Raw genomic sequence first — 13572 nt, forward strand, 5'->3', positions numbered from 1 at the left:
AAATTTGTGTTTTTTTTAATAAGTTTCAATCAATTAAAGTGAGTGTGCTTAAATAATGTGCTGTTAGCATTTTTATTAATATTTATACTATTATTTTTGGTGTACAATATCTATACTATATTAAAGCAGGATTAGTCTTGGGCCTTGATTATAGGGACAACTATCCAGGACTCACGAGCAAGAGAGATCCATTTTTTTTTTAAAACAATATAATTGTGTTATAATTTTTATATTATTTTAAAAATAAATTCAACTTATCATCTTATATATATTTTTATATATTCAAATATAAAGTGATACGATTATAATGTCTTATTATCTTTATTGTTAATTTTATATATTACATTTATAAAAGGGGTAAAATATGTTTTTGATCCCTCTAAAATTTTCAAGTTTGATTATAATTTCTTAATTTATTTTTGTCTTATTTTTATCCTTTTAATTTAGAGATATATTATTTTTCATATATTGCTTTATAATAAACAACAGTATGAAAGTAAATTGAATATAAAATATAGTATATTTATTTTAGATTTGTTAACATTGTTATTTCTTTAATGTAATAAAACATGTTAATTTTTTTATATTAAAGGTTTAATACATGATATGATCTATAAACTTTTTGGAAATCTTGATCAGGTTTCTAAATAAAAAAAATTGTAATCAAATCATTCATATATATATATATATATATATATATATATATATATATTTGTAATTTTGTCCTTAAGACTAGATATTTGTTTACATTTTATGAAATATATTTTTATAAAATCTTGATATATGTAAAGTCACCTCAAATTATTATTTTATATATCATTATAAGTGTTTAATAGATTTTAATCTACCTATAAAAATTTTCATAATCTCTTTAATCATAACAATTCTAGAATAACATAAAATTTTAACCAATGAGATTTAAAACCTAATACACATGAATAATAACATTACATAGTAATTTAATATGATTATCTAAGTATAAAAAAAATAAAAATATTAAGTCAAATTAAATATCAAGTTATAAACAAATTTCTAATTGTAGAGACTAAATTATAAAAAATGAAACACCAAATTATAATATATATATATATGTATAATTTAAGACCTAATTAAAAATTTTCAAAAAAAAAATCATAAACTAGCAGAGATATTAAACCTTAATTAAATCATGTATCTAGTTTTATATTATAAATACTTACATTCTAAATTGTTTATAAATAAAAAATTCATCCTTATTTCGACTAGAACCCATAAAATATCAGGACGATCCTGATATCACAGTTCTTATATTGTGAACGTATGAATTAATTGCACCACACAGCATAACATGCATAAAATATAAATGCGTCTAGTTATTGAATGCTCTTCGCGGAGAATACATAGAAAGATTTATAAAAAAAATTACAGCGAAACTACATCAGAAATTATTGTAAAAGAGCATATATAACACTTTCTTAGAAAAAAAAAACTTTTGTTTCTTTATCTTTTCCAATTTAAATGAGTGGAAGGAAAATTTACATTATGGTAACAACTACATTGGAAGTTATTTCTACCAAAGTGAAACTACACTATGTGACACGGATTAGAAGAATAACCATGACAAATACACATGTCATCACAAACATGACAAGCCAAGTTAAGCAAGAAGTCTTGGAACTCTCCGAGTAGATTGCGCTTGCTCGCACATTGACTCGACCGGTGCTTGCCAAGCTATGCTCAATAGCCTTCTCGGTAGAATCAAGTATCTGCAAGCCAGCCACAGTCAATTCATTAGGTTAACACCTCATCATTCAAACACCCAAATGTGAGACAATATTCAACCAAATAGCAAGGTTATGACTGATGAATCAACACTATAGCATGCCCTCAGTGTGTAGAAGTAATATTACAGAACCTCCATAGCTATAGGCCGCAGTACAAAAATAAATCTGTTATGACAAACTTTCAAGAAGATGAAAGTAGAATAATGCAATAAATAAGGACCATACAAAGAATATTCAATCCTAAAAATCTGACCGCCTTCCATTTCATATATATTCACATCGTGGGAGGGGACATGTATAAATATAACTCATTGCTATCAAGATCACCAGAAGAGATATATTTTTATTATAAAATAACTAGCAGAAAAAAATACTCCTTGTCTCTCTCATTTAAAAATAAAAAATAAAAACAAAAAGAAATAGTGAAATTGTTATTTGAAAGGTATGAGTTGTTCGTAATTGAAAATGAAAAAACGGTTTTAAGGGTAAAATTAGAAAATAAAATGTATATGCAAAAAAGACTTATAGATTATAGATAATTATAAAATAATAAAACCAAATTTCATTTGAGTTAAAAGGGGGGACGAGAACTGTATTGACTATCAGATCACTGTCATCATAAGGTATTAACAGTCCCCTTCACTCTCACCACGCTATTATAGGACACATTTAGTATCGCCATCTCATACAACCGTTTAGCAGAGTTACGCAAGCAGGATTGAATGAAAAACATGAGAATAGGACCTTTTCAGTGTTTTTCAGGGATTGGTTCATCACGAGACTACTCTCTTTGAGTTGCTTTGCCAATACCACCATCTCATCAGTCAAATCATCTTGAAGCTTTCTAGAGTAAAAAAATGAACAAAATAAAACACTCGAGTGAAGTTAAAAGAAAAAGTGCAATAAATGCAAAAAGCCTAGAGTGTCAAGGTAAGTGACTATAAAAGTTTTTATTTAAAACATTTGCATACATAATTCAATGACAATTGTTAGGTATTGGTATCGTAATGATAGTGATTCCGGAACATGCTGAGGACTAGTCAATGATGACCAAGTAAACTACCGAATCTATATGACCCTAATAGTCCACCATATTAAGCCAGCAACATAACTGGTAAGTCACTAAAAATGTATCCCAACAATTGACCTTAATACATCAGTGCTTGTCCTGAAGAAAGATATACTTTGTTGTTCTAGACAAGTTGACATGAATATTTGTAAGTTAGGTACTCTTCACCAAAGCAGGACTGAGTCTGTTCAGTTGACCCACCATTACATAAACTTTAAATAACAATTCAAGTAAACACAGTACCTGTGCTTTTCAATGTGAGCATGTGCCGTAGCATCCAGTTTAACATGTGGTGTGTGGTCAGTCTCAGCTGGCTCGTGTGCTCTATCTTCAGTACTAGAGGCCGGTCTGTCCAATGAATCAGATGAGCAACGGTAAAACAGCCTACAAAATACACGTAGCAGTAAGAAAGGCTAACTATAGCTTACACAGGCCTTCTTCTCAATCCAGAAGAAAGGGGTATCTTCTTTTTTTCCTCAATTTCAGAAGGGTTTTCTTTAACAAAATTCCCTTCAAAGTCCTTCTCGGATACTTCTGGGTCAGGCTGGGTTAAAAAAAATTATGTGATTAAACGATGATGCCTATTTGGCCAAAACTAAAGTGAAATACATGAAAGGTAACAAACAAAAAATGAGCAAATTTTATGATTTCATGATGCATTCCCACAAGGTCACAAAAAACCAAGCCATTAAATGTTTATATTTTATATACAATTTTCACATTCAATAGTGAATGTATTATGATTTTCTCCACTTTGTAATAAATCCTTAAAGTTTGTTTGGTTGATTAAGTTAAGTGGAAAAGGAGTTGAAAAATTAAAATGATTCTGCACATAAGTTATGATCCAAGTGACAATGTGCTATCAACCCACAAGAAAAAATGCGGAGAAATGAAAGTGAAAAAATATGCAAAGATTTATTGAATTTCAACAGAAAAAGGAAATAATATCACATCCAAGGCTTTCACCTTTAACAAAGCGTTTTTCCATCTACAGCTGCGCTAGTGTTTGGTTCTCCAATACAATCATATCAGAATACCTCTCTTCTGCATGTCCCCCACTTAAGCCCCTGCTATTATCCCTTTTGTTGATCTAAACCACCTAGCAGTTTTAACTGTCTTGTTCCACATACCTAATCTAACTGCTTTGCCTCGCTTCTGTTGGCTTTCTTTTCTTCTTCTCTCCAGTATCCTATCCAAATGAATATATTTATATTTCCATCTTACATCTACCTCTAAATTGTAAATACGAGTACTTACTCGTGAATAAGAGGATTTTAAGAATCTATCTTTCTCTTGGTAAGCCACATGGTTTCTCAAGCATCAAGTATATCATAGTTTAATTTTTTTTCTATTCCTCTCGAACATTATTGCCTAATATTAGTCAATCCCAATTTGAATTTAAATTTAATTACACCATATCAAACCAATACACATAGAAATTACATGTTTTATTCAAATATTTTACTTGCATAATTTTCTCTTTAATTTCAAAAGTCTTATCTCTTCAATTTATTCTTCTCTTACAAAATAGAATCCTCATTACTGACAATGAAGACATCTTCCATTATACTTTCTTTTTTTATTAAAAATATGTGATGTCGCCATTATTTAACAATGATGATAAACTAAGTGTGAAGTAATATCCATAAAATTTCCACCTGATCACTAACCACCAATTTAACCTGAACCAAGCAGACCCTTACCTCAAAGTTTATAGGACTGATTTACCTATGTAAAACAGATATAGTCATATAGGGCAATGTTTTTATTTTTATAATGTGTAATTTGTATTTCATTTATTGTATCACCATAAAACAAATGTTGCCTAAGGATCTTTTTTACACTTCAATAGCTCTCCAGGATACATTATTTCACAAATACATACCACATGGTTAACCAATTTGGAAGCAATGGCTTCAATCTTCTCTGAATAATCATTCAACGTGGCCTTTGAAATCCTGCATAACCAGAGCATAGCTTATATACACACAAATGAATGCACACACATTCAGCAGAGAAACACATAGAAAGTAGGGGGAATACAACAGCTTTAGTTTTATAAATAACAAAGGAGAAGAGAAGATTATTGACTATCTAGGGGAGGTGGAAGATGAAACAAATAATGAAGTAGGTTTACTATAAGGAGGCATTTGGTACATGACAAATTTTTTCGTGTTTGGGAATCATGATTCCTAAGAATCATAAATCTTAAGAATCGTGATTCCTTGGAATTATGAAAATTTGTTTGGTTGATCATAAATGTTTCCAGAAATGTTTTTAAATGTTACTTTGGAATCAAATATTTTCACTGCATTAAATAAACAAATAAACATAACATTTTTACTACATTAAAATTTTATTTTTACCTTAGGAAAGTTAGTTTCCTATAACACTGAGTTTTATTAATAATTATTGTTTCATTAATTTATATATCTTGATGTGCTTAGTTGATTAGTTGTAGAACTCTAAGGAGTTAGGAATCCTGATGAGTTATGGTGTTTGGGGAGCTGCTTTGAGCAGAGGTCAAACTGATCAATCTCAGAAAAGTATATAAAGTTTTCTTTAAGACTTGAACTTCATATATTCATTCTTAAGAAAAGTTAGTGAGAGGAACTCTGAAATTTTGAAATTTCCCTTTCTTCTTACTAGCCTTCATAAGAGTGTAGAAGATTGTGTAGAGTTGCTAAGTAGAAATTCAAGCTTGGAGAGCCTCGAATCAAAGACCTTGGAGGACTGGTGTGGAGTTCTTCGAAGGGTCTCGACTTTCTTCTTCCTTCTCCTCTTTTCTCTTGAATTTAGAAGTAAGGGAAGCTACAACTTGAATCTTTGTTGGATTGTCTAAGTTGTAGGTTGTTTGATTTCATGAAACCATGGTTGTGTGGATGATTTAAGTTGTTATCCTTGTGTTGTGGGGTTTTGAGGTTCTTGAACATGTTGGGAAGATTTTGTTGAGTTGTGATCATTTCTTGGTTGCATGTTGGGCGCAACTTCAAGGCACCAGGTGTGATGCAAGCCACAGTTCTCTGTCTCACTGACACTGAACATGGGATTGGTAGCATCGAACATGAGTTAGAGAAGAGTTCTTTGATTTAGTCACATTAGACATGGGTTGAATGGTACCAAGCGTGGATGTCTCTGGAGCTCTTTGACTTGGTGACATCAAACTCCAAGTTGAGTGACATCAGGCATGATCAAAACAGAGATTCTCTGCCTAGACAACATCGGGTGCAGTGTAATGAAATCAGACAATGTTGAGTTGATGAATTATGTTGTTCATATACTATGATGTTGTGTGGATAAGATGTACTATGGTTGTGTTGTTCAAAATGAAAATTGAGTTGTGTTGTTCACATGTAGTGTTAACATGTTGATAGTTGCTTGATTGTGTTGTAAGTTGAGGATAATGTTATGTTGCTAAGCTATTGCCTTAAGTGGTTGTTGAATGTTAAGTTATTTAAGTTGTTGTATAGCTAGTTTAATACTTTTATACCTTGTTATTTTTGAATGCTAGTTTACCTTGAATGTTTATGTATGGTTGGATTGTGATTTATGAAAGCAGGGCAAGGATAGGTTGGAGAAGGTTGAGTTGAGAGCTATGCTGGATGGCGGTGTAGCTTGGTGCTACTTTTTGTAGCTAATTTGTAGAGTAGCTTGACTAATAACCTAGGTTTACATTTTAGTTTTGGATTACTGTAGATGTATATGTGTACGGGACATGATGTAGTTCCATTGAGAGAGATTTATGATTTCCAATTGATTTTAAATTCCTATGGATATATTATTGCATGTATATCTGGGAACTACTTGAATGCTAACCCTAGGTAGTTAGTTATATTTATGTTTTCTGCTGTGACTAGCGAAGCTATAAAATGTAGGAACCTGCCAGGTCATTACATTTTCCACCACCCCTATGGGAATAATTTTGTGGGAAATCCATGGAAAAACCATTCTTGGGAAACAATGCTTCCTAGGAATGTTATTTTTTAAATAACAAACCAAACACGGAAAACTGACATTCCCAATATTAGATTTTCAGGAAAGTAAAAATCTTTCGTATACCAAATGCCCTCTAAAGGAATTTAATATAATCATTTCTATAAATCTTAGAGTTACAAGGCAGGAAAACACAACTTATGTTCAATGAGAGTAATATTTTCAAGAGAGCTCATTGTGAATAATAAAATAATAGCATTCTTTTATTCCGTACGCTGCTGGAACTATATGTATGTTTGATTATATGGATAATTATTGTGGTAGTACTCCTATTATGTTAGGTATGTTACTAGGCTGGGCTTATACTAATTGCTCCACATTGACCTAGAATATTAGCATGAATGTTAGCATAAATAAAAGTATTAGATTACTATTTTATATTACAACATCATCACTCCTCTTTTTTCTTTCCACTACACTCCTAAAATTTCAATAAGTATTAGTTTCCAACATTCATCTGTTCAAACCCAAAAACTGCCCATTTTCAGAAAGAAAATCCTACCCTACTTAATAGTAGTAGATATTGATTAAAATAAATTGGGGTGGCCCTAAGATTGTTTTGATCATGTTTAAGGTAAAGTATGGCTAATTTTTTCTTTTAGATATTTCTATTCAATGGAATTCTTAAACTTTTGGGGCAGCCACCTTCGCCCATCCTATGAAGATCCTCCCCTGCCACTTAAGGTATATTAGTATAAAGGGTAAGATCTCCAAAAATTAAAACTAACTGATTATTGTGTTGTGATGTATGAACAAACACTGAAGTTATGTAGTTTCACTAATAATTCCATTACATCTATGTGTATCAGATGGTAAATAAAGGGACATACAACACCTCGGTAAGCCTTCCGGTGTCCTTTCATCAGCCAATTGTTCCACTTGTTCACGCAAAGTAGCAACATACTGCAGAATGCAAGAATCAACTAATGATCAAGTTTGTGTTTTCCAGAGTTAACAAATGACTAAATTAATAATACATATTTCAAGAAAATTATAAAAGATTATAGGCATAACCCTGTCAACCCAAATAAATAGTCAAGACTTATCTTCAGACTTACATGTATAAGTTTTGCCTGGTTTTGCTGTTGAGGAGAAGCTGCAAGCAACCTCCTCAAGTTTATTTCTGTTTTACTGATTCCCATAACTACAGTGTTCAGCAATTATACTAATTATCTATAAATCAAACATCATCAGGCAAAGAAACAATTAATTATATATAAAACTGGAAAAATTATTAGTAAAGCTAATCTGATCAAGCTACCCAAATTTTAAACACAATCGAACACGCCAAATATGAATCAAACTATTTCAACAAGTTTAAAGTTGAATTAACCTTTGCTTCCAAGCATGGGCATACTGGTGCCTCTTTTTGCAACAGTAATACCTTTCTATGGTACAGACTACAGATATTAAATAAATCAAATTATACCAATTTCTTTAGTGATATATAAATTATAATTGAATTTTTATTTAAACGCGTAAATTGAAAATCTGACAAGTTTACCATTACAAAATAATTCCACCTCACTATATTCTTAAAGCAAAACAAAACTATTACTACAGTATGAGGTTGCTGACAAAGCTAAAGGTAGAGAAGATGATATTTAGAAAGGTTTGAATTATAAATAGCCAAAGGATCCTAGAGCCATAAGACTAGAATGTTCTGTGTGAAACAAAGACCAAAGTTTCTATTAGATTACTGCAAAACAAAAAGGGAAAAGTACAAAGAAAGGAAGATAATGGCCCATCAGTAAGTCCCCAAATGCATGTAAGAAGTCCATCACTATAACACCCAACAGGCTGATCTGATCATTTTTTATTTGATTTCATATGTACCAAAATGAAATCCAAACCGTTCAACATTTCAGCCATAAATCTTGTTCCAACACTCATATCACGTAAATGCCTTAGATCGAGAAACTAAAAATAGAACTAGTCAAACTCAGATAAAAAAAAAATTAATATCAAAATGAAATAATATGCTATAGAATCCATGAAGGAACACAAACAAACACACACACACACGATGAGAGAGATTATTTGTCCTTCATAGAGAAGAATATGAAGTAAGGTGGGTTGCAACCCGTGACGGATTCACCGTGAGGTTCTCATCGGAGACTGATGAAGTTTTTAAAGGCTGGGGAGGGACAAACACAACTGTGTAAAGCATGAACAACTTTGCAGACCTAACTTTTATAAAACAAGGCAAAACATCTCTATCAACAGATACGATAAAGCAGCAAAAACCTGCTAATCAGAAAACCATAACGAATTGCATTCCAAATGCATCACACACACCAATATGCTCCCATAAACCAAAAAAGGCAGTGTTCACAAAATCATAGACCTAAAGTGATCGAGATTCAGCTCCTAACTAAAACCGATAAGTAAAATATGAAAACCTTCCAACAAAGATTCGCCAATTATGTACCTGAAATATTCGCAGCTTCTGAATCAATTCCGAAACCAAAACCCGAAGGAGCTGCAACCTGCAACGGAAACCAAAAACTAAAAATAAAAATAAATAAATAAATAAATATGACAGTTGTAAGAGATCCTGTTATGTGGCACTGTAAAAGGAAGAAGACACGAAGTTACTAACAATGGAGATCGGAGATGGAGGACAATGGTGGTAGAGATCGAATCTGAATTTGATTTGAAACGGTGAAACCGAATTCTGTAAACGAGAAAGAAAATCTTAAACTGAAACTAAACGTTTCCCTCTCATTTCATTGACCTGAGGTAATTTTTATTCATCCCTTTATTTTTTTTCTAAAAGATAAAATTACACCAGTATCATTTTTACTTTTTTATTAGTTTAATTATTCATTTGTTACTTATAAATATACGAGCTTTTATATTTTAAAAAAACCTATTTTAATTTTTAATTTTACACAAACATTTTCAATTGTTTTTGTCTTGCAGTTCAATGAAACTAACGGGTGAATTCTCTGAAAGACCACTTTCACAAGTGGTTCATGGGTGTATCATCAATTTTCACCCTTAGATGCATCTAAATTAGTAGACCATAATACACCTTACCACACTGGATCTAAATTTTTGATTTTTTTACTGATTTTTTTTTAAATTACCCAAAAAAAAAAACTCGTGACAACAGACGCAGCTACTACTGACACTCGGAACGAGCCGTTCTGAAATCAGAACGGGCCGTTCCAAATGAACAAATAACACATAAATATTGGACCAGAACGGGCCGTTCCAGATGACAAAAAAACACATGACGAATGGAACGGAACAACCCGTTCCAACATCAGAACGGCCTGTTCCGAATTCAAAAATGACACATCAATAATTAAATCAGAACGGGCCGTTCTGAAAACGGAACGGCCCGTTCTAACTACAAATTTGTCACACGAATTTTTTAAAGCAAAATAATATATTTTTTTCCATTCTACTAAATTACATCTACACCCTAAGTCCTAAACCCAAAAAATCTTATACTAAGGTCCATAATACAAGACCAAACAATATAAACTCTTGTACTACCAAATATATAAGAAAAGTGGTCATCCACTAAGGCTCATAATACAAGACCAAACATTATAAACTCCTATACTACCAAATATATGAGAAAGGCGGTCATCCATGTAAAGTCCAAGTAAAGAGAACCTTAGGCCCACCAAACCCATTGGGCTCACTAAGCTCAGAAGTAAACAAAAGCCCAAAGGCCCACAAAGCCCAAAACTAGGCCCAATAAGCTTAAAACCCAAAAAGTCTTATACTAAGGCCCATAATACAAGACCAAACATTATAAACTCCTATACTACCAAATATATGAGAAAGGTGGTCATCCATGTAAAGACCAAGTAAAGAGAACCTTAGGCCCACCAAACTCATTGGGCTCACTAAGCTCAGAAGCAGTCAAAAGCTCAAAGGCCCATGAAGCCCAAAACTAGGCCCAATAAGCTTAAAACCCAAAAAGTCTTATACTAAGGCCCATAATACAAGACCAAACATTATAAACTCCTATACTACTAAATATATGAGAAAGGTGGTCATCCATGTAAAGCCCAAGTAAAGAGAACCTTAGGCCCACCAAACTCATTGGGCTCACTAAGCTCAAAAGTAAACAAAAGCCCAAAGGCCCATAAAGCCCAAAACTAGGCCCATAAAGCCCAAAACTAGGCCCAATAAGCTTAAAATCCAAAAAGTCTTATATTAAGACCCATAATACAAGACCAAACAATATAAATTCTTATACTACCAAATATATGAGAAAGGTGGTCATCTATATAAAGCCCAAGTAAAGAGAACCTTAGGCCCACCAAATCCATTAGGCTCACTAAGCTCAGAAGTAATCAAAAGTCCAAAGGCCCATGAAGCCCAAAACTAGGCCCAATAAGCTTAAAACCCAAAAAGTCTTATACTAAGGCCCATAATACAAGACCAAAACAAAAGCCCAAAGGTCCATGAAGTACAAAACTAGGTTAGTGAGCCCAATGGGTTTGGTGGGCCAAAGGTTCTCTTTACTTGGGCTTTACATAGATGACCACCTTTCTCATATATTTGGCAGTATAGGAGTTTATATTGTTTGGTCTTGTATTATGGGCCTTAGTATAAGACTTTTTGAGTTTTATGCTTATTGGGCCTAGTTTTGGGCTTCATGGGCCTTTAGACTTTTGATTGCTTTTGAGCTTAGTGAGCCCAATGGGTTTGGTGGGCCTAAAGTTCTCTTTACTTGGGCTTTACATAGATGACCACCTTTCTCATATATTTGGTAGTATAGGAGTTTATATTGTTTGGTCTTGTAACATTGTAAAAAAAAAAAAAAAAAAAAAAGAGGCTGATTCAGTAGCCCAGAACGGGCCGTTCCCAAACTGGAACGGGCCGTTCCACACTACTGAATTGAACTACATATTGTAGTTGAGAACGGGCCGTTCCGGCAAGGAGAACGGGCCGTTCTAGGAAGGAGAACGGGCCGTTCCGGAGGGAGAATGGGCCGTTCCGGAGGGAGAACGGGCTGTTCCTGAGGGAGAACGGGCCGTTCTGGATGAGTCCCGGAACGGGCCGTTCTGTTTTCAGAACGGGCCGTTCTGGGCGTGGATTTTGTGCGTGATCTGGGAGTTCAGAACGGGCCGTTCCGATATCGGTACGGGCCGTTCTGGCCACTCCGGATTGCCTATAAATAGGGGTGAAGGGGGGGCCGTGAGGAGTTATGGTTCTAGAGAGAAGTTTTAGAGAGAAGGTCTCTGGGTCAGTGAGCTCCTTTCTCTCCCAAATTTCTCTGTTTAACTCCTTTTCTCCTCTAGATCAATAACTCCTTCTGTCTTTTCTTGAATTTCAGATTAGAAAGCTTGTTTTGGGAGGACTGAAGTTTCGAGTTGAGCCTCGAGGAGAAATTATACTTTTGATTCAGTCTTTGGCTATCTGAGCCAATCTTCAGGTAAGGGAAGCTAGATTGTTTGCATGTGGCTGAATTTGTTAGTTTGGATGAGAATTTTGAACTCTCTGAATAGTTTTAGGCCGGGCGCAGGTTGAGCGTATCAGGCGTGGAAGAGCTTAGAGCTCTTGGGTTGGTGTTAGGCCAGGCGCGAGTTGACGGCACTGTGCTTGAATATATTTATGAATGAATTGATGCTTATGCATGTTTAAAGTTGAAGTTTTAGATCATGTATGTATGATATATGATGTATGGTGAGGTGTGATTCATATGTATGCTTTGTGATGATATATATGAATGTTTGAATATGATACGTTCATATGGTATGTATTGATCATAATGGTAGGTAGACCATTTATGATGTATGATGCATTATTGCATGTGATGTCTTATGACATGTGTATGGTTGTTGATCATGATGGTGGGCAGACCATTATGATGTATGATGCATGATTGCATGTGATGCCTATGGCATGAGTCTAGCCTAGGACTTGAGGAGAGGAAAAATATTTCGAACTGGAAGAGCTCACATAGAGTCTCTTGAGAGTGGTGCTTGGATAGGCAACTAATATATGAGAGTGGTGCTCTGGGAGGCCACTGGATTTGGGAGAGTGGTGCTCAGATAGGCCACTGGGTTGGGTGAGTCTCCTCTAAGTCCTTAGCTAGTGTTGGAGCGGGGTATGAGGTCGAGGGTTATTCCCTTAACCAAGTACTCGGGAAGGTGCGTGGATCCTTGCGGATAGTCGGTGGGCGAACTCCACAATTGACTTGGTTAATGCATGCCAAGGTCGTGGTAAGCCCGTACCCAGCTGTGCTATACCTGACGGTGGATCTGGACTTCCAAGTGTGTAAGTGACATCATCCGAGTAAACCCGAGTGAGGATTATATATCCTGTTTAGCTGTGACCGAGCGGGCGCATTGGGCGTGAAAACGGTTGGGGTGGTTTCGGTAGGATGGAATGTCACTTATATAGCTCTATTGTTATGGAGATCTCCTAGGTGTATGCGTGACGACGCATTAGATGATTGATATGTATGCCTATCTGTCATGAGTTGCATTCATTGCATGATTATTAATATGATGAAGTGTGGTGTTTGACTTCATGTTTGGTGAATGAATGATTGATTGAGATGAAAGGTTCCTTAGGGACAGGATTTGGGATGCATGTGTAGTATAGAATTTTTATTCTGTACTTGTATTATTGATCTTTGAATTCTAGCTTACCCTTCTGTTTTCCATGTGGTGGAACTGCGATGATCATACTTGGTATGGGAGCAGGTCAGGGATAGCTTGGGAGTAGAGATGATCGTTGTGAGACGAGGAGCTGAGTCTCGTGTTTTCAGTT

The 13572-nt window shown here is 34.3% G+C and overlaps 1 protein-coding gene across 4 annotated transcripts; it reads right to left on the minus strand.

Moving 5' to 3' along the window:
• Positions 1-1328: 1328 nt before the first annotated feature.
• On the minus strand, positions 1329-9564 carry LOC109811014 (uncharacterized). 4 transcript variants are annotated; one of them, XM_029273898.2, is made up of 9 exons: positions 9428-9564; positions 9257-9314; positions 7884-7969; positions 7661-7728; positions 4718-4790; positions 3261-3376; positions 3076-3180; positions 2508-2607; positions 1329-1745 (listed from the first exon to the last, which is right to left on the minus strand). In XM_029273898.2, exons 3-9 carry the CDS (start codon positions 7965-7967, stop codon positions 1569-1571), a joined length of 723 nt encoding a protein of 240 aa, XP_029129731.1. In that variant the 5' UTR covers positions 7968-7969; positions 9257-9314; positions 9428-9564; the 3' UTR covers positions 1329-1568. The 4 variants fall into 4 exon arrangements, with proteins under 4 accessions (XP_029129731.1, XP_020230232.1, XP_082931840.1 ...); XM_020374643.3 differs by having other exon boundaries at positions 7884-7998; XM_083075714.1 differs by having other exon boundaries at positions 7884-7998; positions 9257-9333; positions 9428-9544.
• Between the last annotated feature and the right edge of the window lie 4008 nt (positions 9565-13572).

This window comes from Cajanus cajan, chromosome 5, assembly GCF_000230855.2.
Source record: "Cajanus cajan strain Asha chromosome 5, NIPB_CcT2T_4, whole genome shotgun sequence".
Lineage (NCBI taxonomy): Eukaryota > Viridiplantae > Streptophyta > Magnoliopsida > Fabales > Fabaceae > Cajanus > Cajanus cajan.